The sequence below is a fragment of the Cryptomeria japonica genome, chromosome 7 (genome assembly GCF_030272615.1).
Source record: "Cryptomeria japonica chromosome 7, Sugi_1.0, whole genome shotgun sequence".
Lineage (NCBI taxonomy): Eukaryota > Viridiplantae > Streptophyta > Pinopsida > Cupressales > Cupressaceae > Cryptomeria > Cryptomeria japonica.
Window position 1 is genome coordinate 790,856,987 of NC_081411.1, and position 26,883 is coordinate 790,883,869.

Here is a 26,883-nt window from a genome sequence, read left to right on the forward strand (position 1 = left end):
TTATTGCCAACATCTCTTTATCATAGGTAGAGAATGCCCTTTCTTGCTCCTTGAGCTTTCTGCTCTCAAATGCTATTGGGTGTTTGTTCTGCATAAGCACTACACCAATGCCCTCTCCCGAGGCATCACAACATAGTTCAAATGGCAAGGAAAAATCAGGTATGGCTAGAACGGGACAAGAACTCATTACTTGCTTGAGTTCCTCAAATGCTGCTTGGGCTTGCTCATTCCATGTGAAAGCTCCTTTCTTCGTGAGATTTGTGAGTGGAGCAGTTAGCTTTGAAAATCCCTTTACAAATCTTCTCTAGTAGCTGCAAAGTCCAAAAAATCCTCACAAGTGGGTGAGAGTTTTGGGTTTTGGCCAACTTTTAATGGCCTCAATTTTTTCTTCATCTACTTTTACCCCTTGGGCACTACTGATTATATGCCCTAGATATAAAATCTCTTCCATCCCAAATTCACATTTGGATAACTTAGCATATAAGGAGTTATCTTCAAGTATTCTAATGACTTCATCGATGTGCCTTAAGTGATCTTCCCATGTTTTGCTATATATTAATATGTCGTCAAAGAATACCAACAAGAATTTCCTCAATTGATTCCTGAAAATATGATTCATGCAAGACTGGAAGGTGGCTGGTACATTTGTCAATCCGAATGGTAGAACCAAAAACTCAAAATGCCCATAATGGCATCTAAAGCTGTCTTAGGAATGTCTTCCTCCCTTAGCCGGATTTGGTGATATCCGGATCTTAAGTCTATCTTGGAGAAATAGACTGCCCCGTGGAGTTCATCGATGAGTTCATCAATTCTAGGAATGGGGTACTTATTTTTTATTGTTTTTTTGTTCAATGCCCTGTAGTCTACAGTTATACACATTCTCATCGTCCCATCTTTTTTCTTCGAGAGTACCATGGACGAAGCAAAAGGACTACAACTAGGTTGGATGTGTCCCATTTCTAGTAGCTCCTTAATGGTTTTCTCAATCTCCTCTTTATACTTGTGTGGATGGTGGTAAGGTGTAGTGACAACCGGTTTTGTCCCTTCTTCTAACTCAATGGAGTGTTCAAACCCCCTCTTTGGAGGCAACCCCGGGGGAATATTTTCAAAAGCTTTTCCATGTTTCCTCAATAATGGCTAAATATCAATGTGGAGTCCTTTGCCAAGGGTATTTTTATCCAAAATCAAACATTGGGCTGTCCACTCTACTTGCTTGTGACTAAGGACCTTCCCCATCTTCTTGGCTGAAATTTCTCTAGGGGAGTTGTCAGAAAGTCCTTCAAGTGTAATCCTCTCTCCATTGCTTTCAAAGCTCAATACCAATTTGGAGAAGTTGATGTTCATGTCCCCCAATGAGTCTAACCATGGAAGTCCCAAAATCAGATCCATCCCAGCCAACTTGATAGTGTAGAACTTGTCCCTGATATTATGCTTTCCGATAGAGATGTTAAACTGAGGAATTTTCTTAGTACAAGAGGTGGTGAATCCATCTGCAAAGGCAACTTTAAACCCCTTGAAATCTTGTGTTTCTAATTTCAGTCTATTGGCTAGTTCCTCATCTATGAAGTTATGTGTGGCTCCACTGTCTATCAAGGCTGCTACCTTTTTCCCCTTAATTACCCCTCGGATTTTGAAGGGTCGATGCTTTGTTGTTGATGAGATAGAGGCCAGAGTCCCCTCTTCTTCATCTTCATTCCTTTTCATCTTCTTGCAAGGAGTGTCTTCTTCTTCTTTTTCTTCTGAAGTTCCCACGTAGTGGATTTAACTTCTCAGGGTACAATTATGGCATGGTTCCCAACTTTCCCCACATTTAAAACATTTCTTGTTCTTCCTCCCTTTTTTGCAGTCATGGTTAGGACTCCATTCCTCATTGCATTTTTGGCACAAGTTGGAGCCCTCACAAACATGTCCCCTTTCCCATTTCTTTTTACACTTGAAACATAATCCTTTCTTCCACAATTCTTCCCGTTCTTCCCGTGATATGTAAGGTTTTTTGCTGCCTCCCTTGTCATAGGGATGCTTGTCTCGTGGGGCTATCCTCTTATGGTGATCCCCCCTGTTGATTGGTTTCAAGATGAGTAGCCTTGAGAATGGCCTTTTGGAGGGTAGGAGGTTCAAATGCCCTCACAAGTCCTCGAGTTGATTCATTTAGCCCGTCCACAAATAGGTACACAAGCCTATCTTCTGATATCCCCGAGACCATAACTGCCAGTTTTTGGAATTCTGAAATGTACTCCTCAAGGGTCCCTTTTTGCCTAATCCTCATAAGATCTTTGAAGTGCTTTTGGGGATGAGTGTGGTCAAACCTTTCAGTGAGCCTCTCTTTAAAAGTGTCATATGTTTTGATATTTTTGTGGTCTTGTGTGATGAGACCATTATGCCACCACTCATGGGTTGTACCCTCCAAGTGTAGTATAGCAAATGTTATGGCATCCTTTTCCTTCATAAGGCAAAGAGAAAGGTAGGTCTCCAATTTTTAACTTTCTCAGTTCCATCAAAGTTGGGAATGGTTAGCTTTCCTACTTTGCTTTGTATCTCACAGTTAGGTTGGGCTTTCCTTCCTTTATGACCCCTACTAGAATTCCGCTCTACAATATTCAGAAAAGGGAATGCTCCTCCTAATTTCAGGGTCCAATCTTGCATATTCTATGGCAAGCTCTCTTAACCTAGGGATATGAGTTTCTCCATCATCTTCAAGGGTTTCTTCTCCAATCAAAAAAGAGTGCATATTGGTTCTATGGGTAGATTCTTGGGTAGCTCTGTCATTTCCTTCTGACGGGCTTGGTGACCTGTCCCTTCTATTTTCCTAGTTTGATCTGAGATCATTTATAGTTGATGTGATGTTTTGGAGTGCTTGGGCAGTTTTTTCCATAAAGTTTCTAAATTCTTGTTCCATGACTAAAGAGGTTTTCTTTTTCTCTCTTTCTAAAGCTCTTACGGCTCGCTGACTCAATTGGATTAACTAGGGCCCTTCCTAGGTTGACAGGAACATGCTCTGATACCACTTGTAATGTCCCCTAATGAATATAATTATGAATAGTACAGTTTAAGATCAATTAGGTTACCCAAGATTATGTTTTGATTGTTAATACCTGGAATCAATTTAAAAACCAATAATTATTCTATGATTTTACGTATATTTAAATTATGATAACTTATGCAGCATTGCAAAGACGAATGCATATCTCCTAGACTAGGGTGCCCTATCCCTACGCAACGCCACTCTAGGGTGCCCTGTAGCTGTTCTCCCTCAAGCAAAGTGTAATTGTAGGGTGCCCTTTACCGCTGTTCTCCCTACTCAACGTATCTTGTGGGGTTCTCTATGGCTGTTCTCCCTTTTGGGCGTGTCTTATAGGTTGGTATTGGCTATTCTCCTTACGTAGAAGATATGAATTCAGTTTAATCCATTGTTAGATTATTGATTCATTCATATCATGATTCGTATTAATTATTGCACAGATTCATATCAGTTATTATTTATTCCTGAAGATGTTCACATATATATATATCATAGATTAAATTTATTAAATCAACTGTCATTTAACTACCATTTACCACTTAACAATACTACTGCCCAGCGCACTATTTAATTTACCATTTCCTTCATAATTAATGTAATTCACCAATTTATCAAGTATCTATTATAGTAATATATTGTGCCTTATTTAGTTTATTATCCTTTTTAGTTCATGAATTTATCAGACGCCTGATTATACCTGAAAAACTCGTACCTGGAGGAGTCTGCTCGTGCTCTTATCCATGCATCTGATTTCACCGTTTTCCCGATCGTTGTGGTTTTCATATATTGTTCCTTTCGATTTGTGCAGTATGTAAGGTAGGATTTCCCGCCAAGTGGTCTCGTGTCTTCCTGTTCAAGGCGGAGTCCAATTATATAAGTCTCATGTCCTTTGGAGGGGTCGCGCTCATGGAGCGCTTAAACGTAGTGGTGGTGACTCCTTGGAAAGTCGCCACCCCTTCCACTGTTTTATCGATAACCTTGTTTAAACATCCACGATCCATTAGTTATCGACTTGCGGTTAGTAATAACGATTAACATTCTTCAGCATCGGTTGTAACTAGTGTTTCACTATATTAATTAATTCCATTCTATATTAAACCAACACTTAGTTAGCTTACACAATCGGAAACCATAGAATATTGTTTTGCAATAAATACTATTTTCCTGTACAATAATACATTTACAGAATTTTAAGGGGACATGACAACATACACATATGTACACACACACAGACACACGTATAGTTTTTCCTAATTTATATTCTAAGATTATTCTTTAAATATTTTATCTCTAAATATTACTCTTTGTTGCAATCAATACATTTATCTCCAATTTCCCTTGATTCCCCTAATACAAATGAGTCTTACTACCCTTTATATCTTCTAATATGGGAGAGTCACATCCTTTCTTTTTCAAGGCATACATCCCTTCACAAATGGATCACGGGCGCTGCTGTTGGTCTTAAAAATAATTTAATCTTTTATTATTATTATGAGTATATTTTGGTGTTTAGAGAAATCGCTGGAGGCAGGAGAACAACCCACGACTTGTTCATATTTCAGATTTTATTTTTATGTTTGATCATTGTCACCTGAGTCTATTAATTGACCCTTAAAACAATCACTATTTTATTTCATCAAGTCTTAAGGGCTGTGATTTGACTGGGATAGAGGCTACGATATAATTGTTATACATTCATCTTGGCAGGGGCGCGACACTGAATCTGAATCATGCTATATTTATTGATGTTATAGTATTGTTGCTGCTGTCAATGATATAATGATTAAATTAATTGTTGTTATACTGCTGTCATGATATATTTATTGCTGCTGTTATAATGCTGTCATGATATATGCTAACGATCTTTTTTTTAATGTTATCAATGATTTTTTTTAAACATTATTAAAAAGTGCTTTGCTTTGCTATCCTATTTCTGCAACAGGGACACATCCCTGTGGAACACACAGTGTTTTCCTTCAATTCAGATATCTCAATATTTTTAATCTCTTCTTAACTCAAAAATTTAACATTTTCCATTTGGCTAAGAAACCTTAAAAACAATTTTTCCTAAAACTTTTTGTACCAATCCCATACTTCAACCTCATAGAGGAGACACAAAATATTCCCAAAATATATTAGAAGTATTCTTATTCTCAGTTAAAACCGCAAATCCCTGTCATCATCTTCCTTCCAAAAACTTCAATATCTTCATAAATCACACTTATACATTTAAGCAGCAGATATCCATTCCTACTTAAAACATGAATATAAAGACACAGAAACTATGTTTGAATATTTTCTTCAAACTGCAAAAAACAGCATTCAGTTTTCTTATATTGAAAAAGAAATGTTTTCCCCTTTTTAGTAATGTCATGTAGCAATCTGTGATGACCAACTTTGCAAAAAGCATAGACCCCTTTATACACCATGGAAAATTTAATGTGGCTCATCATTGAGCCAATTGAAGAAACTTCCTAATTTGAGGAGAACTGTTCTGAAGGTCCAGATGCTATGAGGTGGCTTGTGGTCCGAATATACACTGAAAAATGAGGCATTTTCATGCAAATCAATTCAAAAAAATATTTCAATGTCCACAAAAAAACCTACTTGCCAAACTTGCCGCAACAATGCCACATGTAAGAAAGAAACTGACAGAAAAATGCACAACAAAAGGTGTACCTAATGTGTATCTATGTACCCTAATATCAATTTAATTGAAGAAGAATGTCCTTAGAGGTAGAGCTACACTCAAAAATCCTTGAGCAATTAATCAATCTATAAGTTCTCCCTCACTGTAATGGTCAACTACCTACCTATGTAATTTCAATATCTCATAATTACATAATTTCTTACAACAAGATGAACTTCCTATATATAATCACTTGTCCAATAATGGTTGGAGAGCATAAACTCTTAATGCACACATCACATTTTTACTGACCTATATAACTTACTACCTAAGTTACCAATTTAATAGAATATTAAAATAATGTTAATTTTAGTATTAATGCTCAATAGTGTATATTCCTTTTTAGTTAGATCATCTTCGATCTTCTCAGCAGTTTCTTATTAGAAACTTGCTTTTATTGTAAATATCCTTGTATTATTTATGAGCGTCTTGCTCATTTTGTTAATCAATCAATTCTTTGAAATCCATTGCGTGTCTCGCATTGTTTTATGGTATCAGAGCTATAGGAGAAATTTTTTCGGAAATTTTTTAATTCTAAATTCCAATTAGTGGAAATTTTCGAAATTTTTTCTGGTGTTTTAAAAATCCTTCAAGGTTTTTTTTCCGTTGCCTAGCTCCTGTTTTTCGCAACCTGCAACCTGTGTTCGGCATCGTTCGGCGTCATGTGTCTGCGACCTGTGTTCGGCGTCGTTTGGCGTCGTGTGTCTGCGACCTGTGTTCGCGCGACCTGCAGGGTCGTCGTGACCGGTGTTCCGTTTATCATCTCCGGCGTCGCGACCTCTGTCTGTCATCTCCGGTGTTCCGTCTGTGATCTCCACCTGCAACCTCCGATGCATCTGCAACCTCCGGCGTCGCGACCTGCCACCTTCGGCGACGCCATTTATTTTCTGTGACATCCATGGCTCCCACGACCTTCTGCAATTTTCGATTAAGGTGTTAACCTTTTAGTTTTTATTGAAAATCAATTTTTCTTGCAGATTCTTGGTGGGTTTTTCGAACACCAATCTGGGTAGTAGTTCGTTTTTCTGGGTGTCTCGATTTTCGTGCCCGCGGATCCAGATTTTGACAGCAAATCTCTTCTGGGTTTTTCACACGAATTTGTGGGTTGTCTTTGGATTTTTCTGGGTCAGCCGGAAATGTTTTTGGGAAACGTGCAAATGGCTTCTCTCACCAATCTGATGTTAGAAGGCAGTCAACACTTTAATGGCCACAATTACAACATCTAGAAACAGCGTATGTTGACCATTTTTGAATATAGGCGTCTTGACCAGCTTGTTTTGGGAAAAGAGCTCAGTCCTGGTACACCTGGTGCAGATCAAGATAAGTTTGATGAACGCAATCGGGAGGCAGTTATGCTTCTCAAACTCTTAGTGACTGATGATCAGTTACCGCAGATTCCTTCCGGCAAGACAGCTTCTGACATCTGGAAGCATCTGAAGGAATTGCATGAGACATCCGACAAGAGCCGAGCATTCTTTCTAAAGAATCAGCTGTTCTCCATTATGATGGACGAATGTATGTCCTTACAAGAACACCTCACGAGGATTAAGGACATTCGAGATCAGCTCGAAGCTATTGGTCGGACTATGGAGGAAGAAGACATGGTAGTAATCACTCTGAAAAGTCTTCCGAAATCGTATGAACACTTCATTGAGACCCTCAATATTACTTCCACTAATGTTGATCTGAAGTTTTCAGAATTGTGCACCAAACTTCTACAGCAGGATCGCTGGAAACAACAGTTTGGTAGTGGTACTACATCAACCTCCTCGGAAAATGCCTTTATAGCTCAATCCTTTCACAAGGATAAAGGCAAATTTCAGTCCTCTCAGTCTTCTCAGCAGAAAGGCTCTTCTCAGACACAGGATGGAGCTAAGAAGAAGAATGTGCAGTGCAATTACTGTCACAAGTACGGCCATATGAAGAAAGATTGCCGTCAGAGGCTCGCTTCTGAACAAAAGAAGCAGGGAGGGTCACACCAGAAGGCGCATGTTGCTGAACATTCCGAGCAGAAGGAGTCTGCCTTTTATGCCTTTATGGCTAAGAGGTCTTCAGATCATGTCAGGTCTTCTGCTTGGTACATCGACTCTGGTGCATCACGTCACTTTTCTCATTGGCGTGACTGGTTTATAGACTTCTCACCTTTCAGTGATTCTGTTGTATTTGGCGGAGGTGAGGAGTGTACAGTTGTTGGCAGAGGCACTGTTCAGATACAGTCTGGTGGCAGGACTCTCCTTTTTCTGAATGTGTACTATGTTCCTGGAATGGAACTTAATCTGCTCTCTGTCAGCCAGATTATGAGGAATTCTCCTCAGCTAGATGTGGTGTTCAGTGCTCACAAGTGTTCCATCATTGATCGGGAGACTCGTCTTACTGTTGTTGTTGGTCTAGAGGATCATGGCCTATATAGGCTTCTTGACACTGGTGATTCTCCTGAAGTGGCTCTGGCAGCTCGTGTTTCTCCTCTCAGCACTTTGTGGCATCAGAGATATGGACATCTCAACATTCAGTATCTCTCTCAGCTATCTCGGGAGGGACTTGTTTCAGGGTTACCTGATATTCAGACTCAGCATCTTGGAGTATGTGGCGCTTGTCAAGTTGGCAAACAGCATCGGACTTCATTCACACATGGAAAGTCTTGGCGCGCATCTAAGGTACTTCAATTACTTCATGCTGATATTTGTGGTCCTATGAATACATCTTCTATTACTGGTTGCAAATACTTTTTGCTTATTGTAGATGATTTTAGTAGAAAGATGTGGGTGTACTTTCTTAAACATAAATCAGATGTATTTAGTATCTTTCAGAAGTTTAAGTCCTTTGTTGAAAAAGAGTCTGGACATAGTATCATTACTCTTAGGACAGATAACGGGGGGAGAATTTTGTTCTTCTGCATTCTCCAACTTCTGTGATACCCATGGCATCAAACGCCAGTTGACTACACCCTACACTCCTCAACAAAACAGTGGTGTTGAGCGTCGCAATCGTACGGTTGTTGAGATGGCTCGCTCTATGTTACAACACAGGAGTGTTCCGAATAAGTATTGGGCTGAAGCAGTGTTTACTGCTATCTACCTTCTTAACCGTTCTCCTACTCAGGCTGTTAAGGGGAAGACTCCAGAAGAGGTTTGGTCTGGTCGAAAGCCTAAGATCAGCCACCTGAAGGTTTTTGGCTCTGTTGCCTATGTTTGGATTCTAGATGCTAAGCGCTCCAAGTTGGATTCCAAAAGTCAGAAACTCATGATGACAGGATACAGTGATCACCATAAGGCCTACAGACTGATAGATATAGACACTGAACGTCTTATCTTCAGTCGTGATGTTGTATTTGATGAAGACAGAGGATTCTTCCAGTCCCCTTCTTCTGAGCAGAGTTCTGAGGATCAGCCTCACAGTGTTCTTATTCCATTAGGTTCGCCTGATGGGAGGGATGATGCAGAATCTATTTTCGATGATGCACTACCTGAGTTCCCTCCGGAGAATAATCCTCCTCTTGCTGCTCCTGTTCCTGATCCTGAGCCTCTTCCAGCTCCTCCAGATGTTCGCACTTCTACTCTCCGGCCTAAATGGTGGGCCAAGACCATTGGTGATCTCAGGGATACTGAGCTCATTGAGGGTAGAACCTCCCGTAATAAGAGCAAACAGCAGCATACAGTCAATTTTGCTCTCATGGCTAACATACACAGTGTTTTTGAGCCTCAGACATACTCAGAGGCTAAAGGTATACCTGAGTGGGAACAGGCTATGGAAGCTGAGTTCCAAAGTCTTCAGAAGAATCACACTTGGGCCCTTTCTGATCTTCCTTCAGGGAAGAAGCCCATTAGCTGCAAATGGGTGTACAAAGTAAAATACAAAGCTGATGGAACCCTGGACAAATATAAGGCTCGTCTTGTTGCTCGTGGGTTCTCACAGAAAGATGGCATTGACTACGAGGAGACTTTTGCTCCTACAGCCAAAATGAGTACCATACGGCTCGTTCTTGCCTTGGCAGCCCAGTTCAGTTGGAAAGTCCATCAGATGGACGTCAAGAGTGCTTTTTTGAATGGTGACTTACAGGAAGAAGTCTACATGACACAACCCCCAAGATTCAAGGTTGCTGGTCAAGAACAGAAGGTCTGTAGACTAGTCAAAGCACTCTATGGTCTGAAACAAGCTCCTCGGGCTTGGTACATGAAAATTGATAAGTACCTGACAGATCATAATTTGCAGCGGAGTCCATCTGATGCAAACTTGTATATCAAGCATTCTAGTAATGATATTCTATTTGTGGTTGTCTATGTGGATGACTTAATCATTACTGGCAGTTCAGCACATGCGATCACTAGGATCAAACAGGATTTGTGCCGCACCTTTGATATGACAGATTTGGGACTTCTACATTACTACTTAGGAGTTGAAGTCTAGCAGACTGAGAACAGTATCTTTCTCTCTCAGTCCAAGTATGCCAGAAATCTTGTGGACAGGTTCAGAATGCAGGATTGCAAACCTGCCTCTACTCCTATGGAACCCGGGCTCAAACTTTCAGCTCAATCATCTTCACCAGTTGTGGATGAATCTTTGTTCAGGCAACTAGTGGGCAGCCTCATCTATCTTACTGCCATTAGACCTAAGATCAGTTTTGCAGTGAGCTACATTTCACGCTTCATGACAGCTCCCAAGGCTGATCATTGGATAGCAGCGAAGCGTGTGCTGCGTTATGTGAGTGGCACTCCTGATTATGGACTTCTGTACACTCGGAGTTCTGATCCTATACTCAATGGTTACACAGATTCTGACTGGGCTCTACAGCAGGGTATGTGTTTAGTTTGGGATCTGGTGCTGTCAAATGGACTAGTAAGAAGCAGCAGGCAGTGGCTCTCTCCTCGACAGAAGCAGAGTATCGGGGAGCAGTTAAGGCATCTTGTGAGGCAGTTTGGCTTCGACGAATGCTTGCGGATATGCATGTCTCCCAGGCAGGTCCTACTCCCTTGTTCTGTGATAATCAGGGAGTGCTCAAACTCGCCAAGAATCCAGTCTTCCATGAAAGAACCAAGCATGTGGAAACTCATTGTCACTATATTCGACAGCTGGTTGAAGACGGATCCATTCAGTTGCTGTATGTTCCTACCTCGGAGCAGCCAGCAGACATCTTCACCAAGCCCCTTGGTCCTGATAAATTTGTAAAATTCAGGGGGTCTATAGGTGTAGTTAATAGATTGAGCATTAAGGGAGGGTAATAGAATATTAAAATAATGTTAATTTTAGTATTAATGCTCAATAGTGTATATTCCTTTTTAGTTAGATCGTCTTCAATCTTCTCAGCAGTTTCTTATTAGAAACTTGCTTTTATTGTAAATATCCTTGTATTATTTATGAGCGTCTTGCTCATTCTGTTAATCAATCAATTCTTTGAAATCCATTGCGTGTCTCGCATTGTTTTACAATTTGGGTTTGGATTAAAGCATGCCAGTATGACAAAAAGAATTAGGAGTTAAGCTCATTTTCGGTGCATCCATAAAAATATATATATAAAAAGCAGAAAAATTTACATATTTGCAGCCTAAAAACAAGAATTAAGTTGAAAATACCACATAGAATGCATATAATAAACAAATTCATCATAAAAATTAAAAAATACTACAAGGACATTGGTGCGCTCCATCTCTGGACAAGTTCGAAAATTGTTCGAAAATTCTGATACAAATTATTATGCCCTGCAGAATATTGTTATTTGTCTAAGTTCTTTTGAAGCAGTATTTATGACAGAAACAGTGAAGTTATATTTCTGATATTTAAGTTGTATGTCTGAAATTGTGACTCTGAGTTTTGAGAAATAATTGTTTTTGGGTTTGCAATCATCATTGAAATTATTATTTGAGGGAAATCTGGTTATATACATCTAGTACCCTATTTGGGATATTCCATCTTAGCCATTGTGTGGAGAGATACTGAATGTGAACAACCTGTATGTTATCCATGTCATATTTTTATGAGTTGCTGTTCTGGAATAATATCTGAATGTAAATTTGATTCTGCGATATTCCTTTTCTGTGAAATTTCTACCATTGGTATTTTGGAATGGATATTGGGTTATAAATTTGAAGTAATTGTTGTTTAGAGTGTTATTGGTATTATTTCTTTATGTCAGCATATTTCAGTGGTATCAGAGCCAAAATCCTGCCAGCCTGTGGGAAGCTAAGGTTGATTTTAGAAATGGAAGAAAGGGATAATGAAATTGTGGCTTCTAAAATTGCTGAGTGGTATAACAAATATCAAAAGTTTAAGAATCTACTAACATTCCAAGAATATCTAAGTCTGACAAGAAATATTATACCCGTGAATGAGGAGATTATCAGAGTTTTTGATGAATACTCAAGTGAACTTGATGCTGTCAAAGCCACCAAGTCTTTTAGCAGGTACTAAATAAGAAAAAGGAAAGAAGAAATGGATACTGAATCAGAATCTCAACCAGAATCAAAAGAGGTTGAAGGTTTGAGGAGTTTGCTAAAAACATGGGTTCTAAGAATGATGAATCAAAGTATTGTCTCAAAGATGGGTTGGATGGAGAGACTGAAATGAATGTGAAAAGCAAAGAACCAGAAGAAATATTTGAGGAAGAAGAAAACTCAGAAGTTACTATTGAAGAAAAGATAGATAAGAAAAAGGAATCACTTGCTTGTAATTCGCAGCTTACAAATGAGCATGGGAAAGACAAAAGTCAGCCATATGAGGATATGGACAAGCAAGAATCAACTATTGCACCTATAAGTGGAAAATATATGTCTTCATGGTGGCCACAAGATTGAAGAAAATGCTTTCCCGGAGTTTGCCAAACCAGCATTGATTGATCAGCTATGTGGAGGTATGAATCCTACTAATATTCCATTGCGTGAACCAACTCTACATCTTATTGGTAAGGAATAAAATTGTGATTTGGATAACTTGGACAGTGATGTTCATACATATGAAAGCAAAAACAAAAAATTGGTCATGTAGTAAGATTGATTTCCCTTGTTTTGTACACATGATTACATTGGAGGAATATTTGTGCTGTCTTAAAGAGTTGATTGTAGAGTCTAAGAGATCACCTAACAAGATCCTACAATTTGATAATGTTTGGTTTGTCATGGATACTTCACCATGGAGTTGATTGGAAGCAAAAAACATAATAGCTGAGGTGCAGGCATGGATCAGTTTTATGTCAGCTAAGGCAGCTAGAACATATGACTTTCAGCTGGACACACCTCATAGACCAGCACTTATGATGAAGCAACCTACCTTGGAAGAAGATGCAACAAAGGACAATGAAGACACTGTGAAGAGGCATGAACATGATTCTGACTTTCTGAGTTTGATCAACAGTCATTTGTCATCACATAAGCCCTGCATTGAGAACACTCAAAAGTAGATTGCTAAGAATGAGGTAAAAGCTAAAATTTCATATTGCTCACAATCTGATTATGTATCAGCAGTTGAAGGAGAGCACGAGGTAAATGATTCCACTCACTATTATGATGGTAATCCTTTGTTTGAGCATGATGTTGGCCTAACCTCAGACTCTCAGTTTTGTAGAAAAGATGTTGTGATTGTGAAGGGAGCTGTTTTTGAAAGGTATGATTATGAAGACAAATCAGAATATTTGTTTGACGATGTTAAACCTCAAGAGTCACATCACTTGGAAGGACACCTGAGGTTAAACAAAGATATGATTATTGTAACTCTAACTCACATTGATGATGCTCATAAGATGATGGCAGATTATTTTTGGAAAGGCCCAAAGGAGACACAAAGTCTTTGAAGGAGAACTATCTCTTGCAGGCTTACAGGTACTCAAAGAAGCTTTTGCAATGAAATCAAATTACCCACACCTACTTTCAGATAGAGATCATCTCCTCCAACTTAACGAGGTATATTTTGATGCATTAGGAAGAAAAGAAGATTAAGTAGATAAGCTTACCTATGAGCTTAAGGCTAATACAGATTCCTTGAAGAGTACTCAAATGGCCCTTCAAGAGTCAGAAAATCAAGTTGATGAGCTTTGTTTGGAGTTGAGCTTGACACATTCTTCATCATCCGAATCATCTACAGCAGTCACATCCAAAGAGCAACAACTAATATGAAGATTGTGAAGAGTTGATACATAGATGAAGATTTTGAGGGACCCCAATGTGAAGTTTTTAAAAGAGAGGGCAGAGGTATAACTTGCAACCATGGGACAGAAGTTATCACAGGTGGCACATTTGGTTTCCAGTTAGAGACATCTCTTGGATCAGCACTTGTGGACAACCATCCACCCATAAATGGAGAGGTGATTACAATCTATGAAGGCATCACACAAAGACAGGCAGTAAGGACTGATTTCCTGATTTGGAACAGCAGTCCCTTACATATGCAGAATCATGAGTTGGCTGCCCTTACACATGAAGATGATAATGTTATGATCTTCCAATGTTGGTACTGAAGATTGGAGAGTCAAACATGAGGCATTTGTTATGGATCCTAGACACAAAAGGTCTGAGTTTGTATATTTCAGCATGGAAGATGTAAAGAAGACACAAAGTATGTATGATGGATGGCCACAAAGAGCTAGGGAGGCAAAGTTGTTGGCTGCCCAACCAAGACAGCACTTACAAGAGGTCAAGGAACGCTGCAATCATATAGAACAAGCAAGACAGCAAAGAGAAGACTATCTTCAATCACTATTTCTTCCAATGGAAGAAGACATGGAGATGGAGCATATGGGGGATGATCCTCTTGAGTTGAATAAGCAAGAAGAACAGTCAGATTGGTGTGAACAAGAGAAGAGGTATGATTCAGAAAATTCTATTGGGGTATCTAGTTTGCATCATGAGCTTCATGAGTTTCCTCTTTTAGAGAAGCCATTGAAGGCTCAAATCATAGATGAAGATGTGATAGCTGAACACACGCTTGGTGGTCTTGACGGGTATTTTGTGACCACACCAACACAGAATAAAGTTTTCCAATGGTCACTTTATACTCTCAGATCAAAATCATATGTATGCTAAGATTGCAGGAAGATCATACATTGACTCCAAGGTTCCAACTGTGTACTAGCGACTTTTTGATGGATACAGACTCGTTTGGCTTTTATGTTTGCTGGTAATCCAAGGGGACTTACGTTTGGATTATTCTTTCACTTCTTTGCTGTGGCTGGAACTTCATCATCGGATATAGCAATTTTGTGATGCTTCTGCTTCAAACAAACTAAACTGGAATGAACTGAAATTAAAGGGGAAAGGGCTTAGGATGAATAAGCTAAATCTAAGAACTCAATAGATAACAATGGTCCAGGCGAGATCAACCACACTTTACTTCGCCACTAGTAGACAACTACATACAGAGGGTGCAATCTTTATAGGTTGTGTTTGTAAGATTTTAAACCATCAATGAACACCATCAAAGAACAATGTTCATCCAACAATTTAGATTAAGAACACAAATATAAGAGCTCGGTCCAAGCTTGCACTGTGGATGGAAATCATCTATCAACAAAAGGTATGAGCAAGCGATCTCTCCATAAAACACTGCAATCAAATTCATTCATCTAAATGCTTGAAACAAATCTAAACTAATTGAGGAAGGTGAAACCATGCAAGTCACAAAATAACACAAGCGAACACCATCAAAGAACAATGTATCACTGTTATTATCTCAATAACTTATCATAACAATTTCATACAAATCTCCCTCAGTTATAAATGAAGGGGTGAACCCTTTTTATAGGCCTCCAAGAGGAAAATGGACGGTCGAGATTAAAAACCAATCAATGGCTAAGATTAAACATTCAAAACCCTAATTAGGGTTTGATCAAAGATTCCCAATCATGACGCCAGGTAGCAAGGAATAATCATAAACTAAGTCACCAGGTTCGGCCGAATTTCATCCTTGAAGTTCGAAATTCGCCGAACTTTAAAACACGCAATAAAAATCGTTGAAAATCGTTAAGTTCGATTGACCAAAATTCGTTTAAAATTCGCACACGAAACAGGCAGAGGTGTTTTTTTGTTGTCGGCAAATAACCACTTCGCTATTGCCGTTGGGAGGTACAAGGGTTGTGAGTCAATGGTCGACGCAAGCATTGGCGCCGGTAGGGTTTTTAGACGGCCGCATCGGGAGAAAGAGGATAAGGTAAATGTTACAATTAAAGAAACTTCATAAAGTTGCCCGCTAAATGTGAACCTTTATTAAACATTTAATAATATTAAACATCTAATATAAGTTGTTGCCGGATGTAATGGCGTTGCCCAATAAAATGTTAAATAGTATTAAAATATAATATGAATGTTAACTAATAATGTTGTTAATATATTAACGTTTAGTATAAAAGTTATCAGATTTAACATTTAATATATAAAAAATTAAATATTTTAAAATATTTAATTCAAATTTTTAATAATTCATATATAAAATTTGATAAATTTAAATTAAAATATATAAATTAAATATTGTTTATTCTGATATTTTTAAAAACTCAAATTTATATAAAGAGAATTTAATGACGATTTTTTTTTCGAAGGTTTATATTTTATAAATATGTCATCTTTTTGTAATGATTTCAAATCTATTTATCAATGTTAAACTATTTGGGCAATTTTATAGATATATTACATATATTTATTAAAAAAAATTTAAAATTACATATGGCGAATTTAATTCGAATTTTATACATTTTGAATTTTTTCCTCATCGAACTTCATTCGAATTTCAAAGTTGTCGAACTTCGAATTCGAATTCAAACCTAGTGACTTAGATGATAAATGAGGAATCACGCCCACTATGTATTAATAGCTCTCTACTCCCAAAATGGCATCCATAATGCATTAAATGCCCATCACTTCTCAAAAATCGCCCATTATGCATTAAATGAGCCACTACTTCTTTGAATATGACGGCTGCCATGCATTGAATATACCATCACTCAATCAAAATGTCCACTAGCAATAAAGTCCTCATGCAATTAATAGATTCTCATCCAAAATTGGACAACAATTATCCCATTCATTTATGGCAAATGCAACGAACCTAGCTATGACGGCTTCCAACACTCCTACAGAGGCACGTGGCACAGTCTCTAGCTTGAATTCCAGCAATGAAAAGTCCTCTTCACACTTGGAGAATAATTTCCCACCTTGGAAGAATTTTAACAAATTTTTCCACTTCTGCAAGAATCTTTGTACTTCTGGAATTCTACAAGAGAGAAAACCTTTCTAGAGAGATTTTTGTCCTGAAGGAAATTTTCTTGTGTTCTCATGCATACCTCGTCCTAGAGAACGATTTTCTCTCAACTGACCATTTTTTCCATGTTTGAGAAATTTTGTCCTGTCCGGAGTTCTGGAGAGAGAAAATCTTCATAGTTAGCCAATTTTCTTTGTGCCTTGAAATTCTTCATCTTGGGTGCATTTCTACCCTAAGGAAGAAGTTTTGATTGAGAATGAAAAAAATCTCCTCATGATTTTTGTGTTCTTCATCTGTCCTTGATCGTAATTTCGTGAAGGGAAGGAATTTGGACTTGGAGGAGAATTCCTCCTTGACCTATGTTTGGCGCCCTCCTCCTAGACTTGTTTGCAATTATGCTATGGTGGAAGAATTTTTTGATGCTTGGAAAAATAGTAAGTTTGTAATCCGAGACGCAATGAAACTTACTAAAAATAGTAAGTGCTCTGAATTCGCTCAAATTTCACTAGTAGCTTCCTTAAAGGGTTTTGACTTCATTGCAACGTTCAAATTTTCCTAAACCCTAAGAAAATGACCTCAAACCTAAGTCTGAAGGGGCAAAAACCCTAAAATAGACAAAACAAGCTCTGAATTTAGTCAAATTCACTCAAAACACTTGCAGACTTGATCACAAATTACCAAAACACTTGCAAACCTGGTCAGAATTTACCAAAACACATGCTGACCTGGGGAGATCGACGAGATTGCTGCGAAAAGACCCAAAGAACCACAACCAAAAGACCAAGAGGACCAAAACAAGCAGGGGGTCCCCATTAGCAATGGGGCGATGTGTGAAAAGGTCACAACAGGTGGATCAGCCACTAGTGTTATGCCTATACATATAAAGGGAGGCATATGTGATTTGGTTGGGCTTTGGGTCATTTGTGGAGAGTTTGAGGAGTAATCTCTCCTAGAGGCTCACATGGTAGAGCTCACATTTGTTGGACCAGCATATGAAGGAGTGTACATGGATGGTGACATTGCTAATTCAGCTTGGTTTAAGCATGTCAACACTCTTGGAAAAGCCATTAATGCATGGATGGTGACATTGCTAATTCAGCTTGATTTAAGCATGTGAACACTCTTGGAAAAGCCATTTATACATTTCTCCCTCACGATACATTATTGGAGTATAGAGCTGTTCAATTTTCAAGGTATAAAGTGTGCATGATCAATGTTCTTCATGTTGAGTGGCATTTACTTGGAGTGGATAAGTTACAGCTGAGCCTTGGTACATGGCATGATAAAACCGCAAAGATTCCAGGTTGTCTTTTGGGGACAGCAGCTGATTGGAGGAGTTGGAGAGGATTGTATCGTCTTTCTCTTATTGGAGGTTGGCTTATTGCGTTGTCATTGGAGATAATTGTTGCTTCATCTGGAGTGAGGTTCTCAAATGGATAGATGTTGTTCCGATCATTCTTCACATCCATGGGAATAGATTCGGTTTTAGATGGATATTTGGCATCGGTGGCATGAACAGAGTTGCAGGTTTCAACACTGCTAGTTGCATTAGAGTGAAGCAGCAAAGTGAGTAATATTTTTCATATGGCTAGTTTGGGATCCGGGTGGTGTAATAGAGAATTGCTTGAGGACAAGCAATGTTTTCGGCCAGGAGGACTGTGATGTCCCCAATTTTTAAAGTGACAATTAATTAAATTGATTTTTATTAAGCTGTCAAAAATAAATAAATATTCAAATGATGACTTAATATTAATTGATTTAATTAAATAATAATAAAATAAGTCACTTATTCACGTTAAAAAGTTTACCAGGCATTAAAAAAATAAATAAATAAATAAGTCACTTATTAAATAAAGTCTTCAGTCGACCTAAACTTCTATATGTTTCCCTGAGGTCTTTATAAAGAGGCTCCTAGGGTTGTAGGAGGCATGCTTTTGGATTTGATATAACAATATATGATATCTAGAGATGGAAACCTTCACAAGTTTAACAAAAGGGTTGGATGAAAACCTGGCTCTTCTAGTGGGGTGGATTTGTGATGGAGTCTACATCAACGCACATTTGTGAAGTCTCCTTTGGAGACAAATTTGATAATTTTCTCAGGAATAAGCTACTTGCAGGCTGAGGTATTTTGTATCTCATTAAGGAATAAAGTTATTATCTTTCAAAATATTTTACATTTGTTATGAAAAGTTTGTATTGCTGGGAGTTGACTTCATATATTTTATTGTTCACCTGCGATGGCATTAATTTAATTAATTTGTGAAGTTGCCATATGGATGTAAGGATTATATGAAGATATGCACAATCTGGAATGAATTGATTTAAATAAAAAGATATGCACACTCCTCATATTGCTTATGATATTGTTAGTAGCAAGTAGCAACCATAGATTGAAAAAATGGTGGATTGAAGACATTAAAGCTTGGCTTATATCAAATCAATATTAGATCCCTGTGAAGTTTAAAGAAAAAAAAGTATGGAACATCAAAGAAATTAATAATAAGAGCAAGTTAAGGTATTAAAAAGACTTTATCAATCCTAGTTTGATTAATACAATTTATTTTTCCAGCATCATTTGCTTGAAAAATAAAATGAATATTGTTAAAATAAGGTGTAATGCTTGTGGCCTGTAGCTGATACTGTTTGATGGACTACCCCATAAACTACTCGGAATGAGCAAATAGGTAAAATTTGTGACACTAAAAAAATTGAGAACAAACACCATTTCGTTTTAACTTGCATTGACCTTAACAATGCGATAAGCAAATTCACTATTTCATCATGCAAATAATAATTAAGAACTTGTTGCTTACAAGAAACAAAACAACTTGGGTACCTTCTTTTCCACCATGTTCAACTACAAAAAGAATAGTGTGAATAATTTCTATTTCATCCATATGCATATGTCTGCCTACCATCTTATGTCTTTTTTTCCTTTGTAGAGCATTTTTTACACAAGGGATGGAGCTAAGGATTGCAATATCAAGAGAAATCACAAGGATGAGGCTTCCACTAAGTGATGGAAACAACAACATGAGTGACTCCAATAATATTTCGTACTATCTTGTATAGCACAGTCAAAATACATGTTAAATTGTATAATGAATGATGCAATTCGAAGGTCCCATACACTAATTTTGTCTAAAGAACATTAAAAGATCATCATCACATTTTCCACAAATCTAGAGCAATTTCCTACTTATAAACCTGAGAAGTTGCATCAGCTATCTCAAGGCTAGCGTTGGAATATGCCTCAAGGTCGCATGGCGAAGAGTCAAGCCTCTCAACACTGAAGATGACATTAAACTTAGGGAATCTAGACCATTTCTTCCAGCTGAAAAGCAATATGTATTACTTATTATTACTTACTAATATTAATCATGCATGACATTAAATTGATAAAATGTATTTTATCGATCAAATAAAAATGACACAATGCAAAAAAGAGCCACATATGGCTAACTTGCGCTCACTACCATAAACATCTTGAAATTTCATTACCGGAAAGAAATACAATGCATTTTACCAAAGTCACTGTTAATATTGCCAATAACAACTAAACCAAAGGATACAAATCTTCATTTAGTTTAGTTGGGGTCACAAAAATAACTGAGATATTGACTCCTAAGACCAGACACATGTTTCATATCATACACAAAACTTCCTTCCAGTACTAATTACTTTTACAACTTTAAGGGTTGAAGCAACTTCCTTTGAGCACTAATTAATCTTACAGCTTTACAAGATTGACGTAACTTTGTTCACAGTATTCTCAATTGTGATTTGATCCTTAAATAGATCTTCCATACTAGTTAGCAACTAACACACTACCTTCTCAAGCTATAAATCTGGTAAGCAGCTTTCCTAATGCTCTTTCAAGATGTATTTCAAGATGTAAGAAACAAAATATATAGCTCTGAAGGTTCGATAGATTGAAAAATGACTTGTCTTCCATTACCTTTCTAGATAAATGAAATGACATGCAATCCAACATAAAAACTGTACAATTCATGTAAATGCAAAGCAGGGTGAGGACATACAATCTCTTGAAATGTCTTCATCATCTTCAGCAATATCATCTTCAAAGTCATCAAGAGTTGAGAGGGCAGCACCATGATGAGTTAGAATATCATCATCTCCATCTGATAAAGCGAACTTGCTTTGCTTAACCATCCTTCCCTAGGAGAAAACAAGCAAAGAAAAGTAATAAATAACATTGTATTTAAGTCGGTGTGAATCAAAGAGAGAACGTGATAGGTTCCATATTTAACATTGAATTTAAGTTTGTGTGAATCAAAGAGAGAACACTATAGGTTCCATGTTCCCAACTAAACACACTTGAAAAGAGAAATGACATATCTTACAATAATTCAAAAGACAAACAACAGAAAATAGTAATTTTAACCCGCTCCAACCTGAATAGTCTTATGCTCTTTTAAAATGTCATGACCAAGTTTGATATCATTAACAGTTAAAGATCTGCAATTCTTGAGAACAATGCGTGCATAAAATTTACATCTACCTTAATTGGGAATGCACACATTAAAAGATTCTGTTACTATTCTCCCAAATGAAATGAATCCCTATTTGACTTCCTGCAAGCATGGATATTTATCAATATACCACTAAAATGCAAGTAGACCATTACCTGCCGCTCACGTTGGAATCTAATAATAGCCTTATCTTCATCTCCAAGACTCTCATCATTTTCCCCAAACCGTCTATCCAAGAACATATTAGCTTTCCCACTTTGCTTGTATTCTTGTAAGAGAGTCTTCTTTCTCTGCACAAAATCACCCACATTGCCATCCACTATAAATTTTCAAAATTATAGAACACACTAAACATTTGCTAAAACATAAAAATGCATGGAAATGCATGGGAATGATATAGCATTCCTCGTTTTCATTCTTAGCATTTGTTGCTGGAGACTCCAAATATGGATCTTATTGAAAGTAAACGCACTTCAAAACATAATATGTCAATTGAATTATTAGAAAAAAGATAATGAAACTTAAGCTTTTAGTGCCTTGATAATTTGAAACATTAAAAAATATTTAGAAAAGCATGTATCTATCATGTATAGACCTGTACAAAACAAAATATATCAATTGAATTATTTGAAAAAGATGAAGAAAATCAAGCTTTTAGTGCCTTGCATAAATTGAACCATGAAAAAAATTTAGAAATGCATGTATCTAGTATGTTTAGCCCTGTATGAGTACATATTGTCGGTAGTCTTTATGGGTGCTCATATTTTGTTTCTGCTCACAAAATAATTGTTCTACTATTGCTAAAGCATCTGAATAAATTTAAACCATTGCAGTGTAATGGTAATGGAGGACACCCACACAGATCTGACCCCAGTTCAAATCCCTCTCCCCATTTAGCATTCAAATAAATTTAAACCATGCAGTATAACGGTAATTGGAGGAGATTTATAAGAGCCTAGTCTCAATCAACATCCCTCCCCCTACATAGCATCCAAATAAATTTAAACCGTTGCAGAGTAATTGTCACAAAAATATCACCTATAACACAGCAGTCACATGATCAACCTGTCTAATCTCCCCCATGATCAACCAGCAAACATAAGCATTCAACTTAACCGTCCGATAGCTACTAAGCTACATAAAATGTTCTCAAATTAACAAAATTCAAAAACAAACAACAAACCAATGAACATCCATTCAAATACATAAACAGAAAACATAAAGATCCACTCAAATGCAACTAGTTTGAAAAATGCAGGAATTGGCAGACTTACTTTAAAATTGGCATGTTTACAACATAAACCTTAAACATTAAGCCACAGTGCCTCTGAGTTGTGGAGTGTAAGCGGAAAGATAATGAGCTGGGGAATTTACTAATAAAAAGCAAATACAATAAGATGAAAAAATTTGCGTACCTTTTCCATGGCTAATGAGCGGGAGAGGCCCACGCGACGCCCTTGCCCCTTCTGTTTTTTCCCTAGAATATTAAATTTCTTGCGTGCCCACAGAGTTTCAAACATATTTGCCTCCGAAGCATTTTTTCTCTTCTTCATGGCCACGGCATCTGGTGCCAAACCTGGAACCTTATTCTTCTTCTTCTTTGATTTATTTTTTCCTTCATTACCCTTTTTCTTTCCCATTGCTATTTTCTGAAGAGATTGTTCACAGGCAACAGACAGTAAAACAAGAAAGCATTTCACAGTTGATATTTTCTGAGACGCACAACCTCTACGTCTCTAATTAGGGTTTAAGGCTGGCGGTAACTTTTTATTTGCTACATGAAAAAAATCCCCGTTTATATATCTAATATTTTTTAATAAAATCCCTTTTTATAGGTATTTTGTTAATTAAATAAATGTTAACAATGATTGGGCAATTAATTTAGCTTTAACTAGGAGTTGCATCTACAATTATACTAGCAATTTCACTTTGGTGTGTAATGGGTGTGCTCAAGAGATGTGAAAATTGAAAGAAATACAAGAATAACGATAAAAACAATTATCATAAAATGACATATTGTATATCGTACTTTTTTATAAGTTGGGCAAATTTAATAGTTTATCATATGGACTCATTCATTTATCACCAATATCAAGTCATTGAAATCAAGGATAAGAAGATTTATATGTTAGAATTTGTAGTAAATATATACATGAAAATATGATCAATGTTCAATAACACTTCCAACAAGTATCTACAATATGAGCATAATACAATTAGGTAAATTAGTGGATTGAAGTCATTCCATAGAAAACCATTCTTTTGAACACTTCATACACTATTATAAAACGTCATAAATACGTCAAATGCAGTTCCATAAAACACTTTTCAACATATGATTGACATTATTTTAGCTTGAATATAAAAAAAAAAACCACTATTTATGAATAAAAAAGGAAAATAATTTTATATTCCAATTTGAAACTAAACTAAAATTTAAAGAATCTATTTTTTTACTCAAAATATATAAGTTTTATATAGATTTAACATAAAAAAGGTGTGTCCTACAAAGTTCCACAAGTAAGTGTGCATGCAATCAATCCATATATATGATGTTGGCGTGGTCATGTAAAGACCATGTTTTTAAGTTTGCTTAAATCTTCAATCAATTCTACTTTAGAAATATTACTATTTTCTGTCAAAATTGATTCTTCTATCCTCTTCTATTCTAAATAAGTGCCACGTAGTGGCGAGTACTTGACTTCATAGTATTGTAATAAAAATAAATATTTAGTTCTTAATTATAATATTGAATTATCGTAGATTTTTAATTATTGTAACTGCCACAGGGTATCCTCATTTGGCTTGCAAGATTCTATATTGTTTGTCATGACTGTGTTATTGTCATTTTGTTGTCATGATGAGCAGTACTCCCATGGCTCCATCATTATCCTTGAAAATATTTTCATGTATTGTCTCCATGGCTCTGATGACTATCTTATTAGGATTGTCGTGCCCTTTGATTGTTGTCTTATTAGGATTGTCGTGCCCTTTGATTGTGAATGGTTGTCGTGATGATTTCTTGAACCCTTTGCTACAAATAGCTCACTGCTCTTTTCAAGGGTTTGGCTTTACATCTTTTACATTGCTAATGATTGTCATAACATCACTATTTGTTGCTTCAAATCACTGAACATGGACTTTTGCTATTAGATCAAACCTTATATATTCCATTTGTTCTAAGACATCAAAATGACATCTTATCTTTGTTATTAGCCTCTTGACAAATGTTTCCATTGGCACTGTATCAACTCATATTGATGGCTTTGTCAAATACCCTAAGGCTGCAACAAACTTACTATGCTTGGCTTTGATAAGACTCATTTGGGTTGATCTTTCATAGCTCTGATGTTTGAAATGTACTCATGTTTACTTTCTAATGACTTTGTTGTCTAGATCTTGATAGGAAGGTTGCCTACTATCTTTGTTTGGTCATTGTATTTATCATTGTGTCTAGATAATGATTTGATTCTTTTGGAAAGAACCTCAAGCCTTAATAGTAGCTTGCTGCAAAAATATTATTACTACCCTATAGATGTATTCCATCTGCTACACTGTGGTATCTTTGTGCTTTCTTGAATAGAGGTATGTGGTTGTGACTCTTTCCTTGAGATGCATCTTAACTATGGAGTCACTGTCTTTTGGACCTAATGAAGTCTGAGAGCTTCTTCCTTTTGCTAACACTGCCTTTCATTACACACATATAGCTTTTGACTATATTCACCTCTTTGCCTTAAGACTTTGTTCTTGAAAACATGTGGCTTCCACTGTCATTTACTTACTAGTGAAAGCTCTTGAAGATGCTAGGGTAAGTGCACCAATATGGTGAACAGAAAAGTGGCCACATGCCAAAAAAAAAAAAAAAATTTCATAACCTGTGCGGGTTCTGAACATTCAAAAACCTGCTAGGCTTGGTAACACCAAGCCTAGCCAAAAATAATTTAAAAAACAAAAAGTTCCTCAAAACCACATTATGTTTTTTAATAAAAAATCAAAAGTTCCTCAAAACCTGTACGGCTTTTGAGGAACATTATTTTTTTGGGTAGCCCACGGGTTTTGGCCATTTTTAACGCCAAAACTCGTGGAACGGTAGCAAAAGGAAGCCAAAAAACCACAGAACCCGCATGGGTTTGTAATCATTTTGGATTTTTCCAGCATTAAGAGCAATTTTCAACAATGGCACGTGTCAAACAAGTAAGATTTGATTGGTTTGATTATTTTTGTTTGCATTTTAATTGAACTAGGGTTTTTTAATTGATTTATGTTTTGTTTTTATTAATTTAATGTCAGATTCTTCAAGCAATCCCCAAAAATGAAATAGACAACAAAGACCTCCTCCTGCACAAGCAACACAAGCAAATCATGTAAACATTGCACATGAGCAACAAGAAAACCCTCAAGATGTTGCTCCACAACCACAAAATCCTCAAAACGTTGATCCTCAACAAACACCACCACCCCAAAACCCTCCACGTCCTCCATTAGATCATGTAGATGCCACACAAGAGGATCTCATCAATCACCTTACACAAAATAGTGCCCAAATTTCTATATTGGTGAATAGGTTGAGGTCCTCTAGGCTTGAGCACCACTCAACCCTCGCCACAATGCTAGAAACAATGGCCAATAGTGCAAATGAGGTATCTAGGGAGGTTAAGAAATGGGGTTCATGGAGGGATAGATGTCGAACATTTTATGCGGATGGGTTGTCATATGATCAAGTGAAAAAAAGGGCATACTTAAAGCTGACATATGTGCTCTTTTCACCAATCCTGTTACCAGTAACAACCTAGAACTAAATACGACTCAGTTTCCTATACATTGGTGTGTTCATGTTAGGCTGAAAGAAGCTTTTTGGGATAGGTGGTATATGGTCTTTGACCGACCACCTTGTAATAATTGGGAGGCGCCTCTATATTTTTTTAGAAAGTTGTATTGTGAGTTTATCCTCGGCGAGAAGTCGAATTACTTTGACATCCGACAATTTCAAGGTAGAGGGAGAGGCTCTGCGCAGGATAGACCTAGGGCCCATAAGGTGGTACAGCCACATCATAGGAGGCGTACAGCTCCTAAACCCATGGTTCATGTCACTCTCCCTATATATCCTTGAAGGAGTCTATGGAATTACAGACTCTTCAGGCAGTTGCATCATTGACTAATGTCATTGTTCAACATGGCACACAATTGGTCAAAGCAAAGGATGTACCAGCACCTATGGCACCTCCTTCATCAGCGACACCTCCTTCATCAGCGTCACCTCCTTCATTAGCATCACCTCGTGCATCATTTGGTACGGACCAGCCCATTCAGCATACGTGCACCACCTGCCAGGGTGTATGCTCTAGTGTAGACACTGACACAGATGAGGATGGTTCGACATCTCATTCGTGTACATGTTGCGGGAGTAGATGTCATGCTTCCACTGCAGAGGATGTGGCTCTCACCGACGACCTGATCAGTATGTTGTTCCCTCGCTATCAGACACAGGTGCGTTTAATTTTGTT

The 26,883-nt window shown here is 37.3% G+C and overlaps 1 protein-coding gene across 1 annotated transcript in view; it reads right to left on the reverse strand.

Moving 5' to 3' along the window:
- Positions 1–23,148, reverse strand: part of LOC131068949 (uncharacterized) — a 69,612-nt gene extending 46,464 nt beyond the window's left edge. Inside the window, exons 1-3 of the mRNA XM_058004236.1 lie at positions 22,795–23,148; positions 21,535–21,669; positions 20,927–21,065 (exon numbers count right to left, since the gene is read on the reverse strand). Of these exons, the coding sequence (XP_057860219.1) occupies positions 20,927–21,065; positions 21,535–21,669; positions 22,795–23,019 (499 nt within the window). The 5' untranslated portion in view covers positions 23,020–23,148. The remainder of the gene's footprint in view (positions 1–20,926; positions 21,066–21,534; positions 21,670–22,794) is intronic.
- Positions 23,149–26,883: the final 3,735 nt, after the last annotated feature.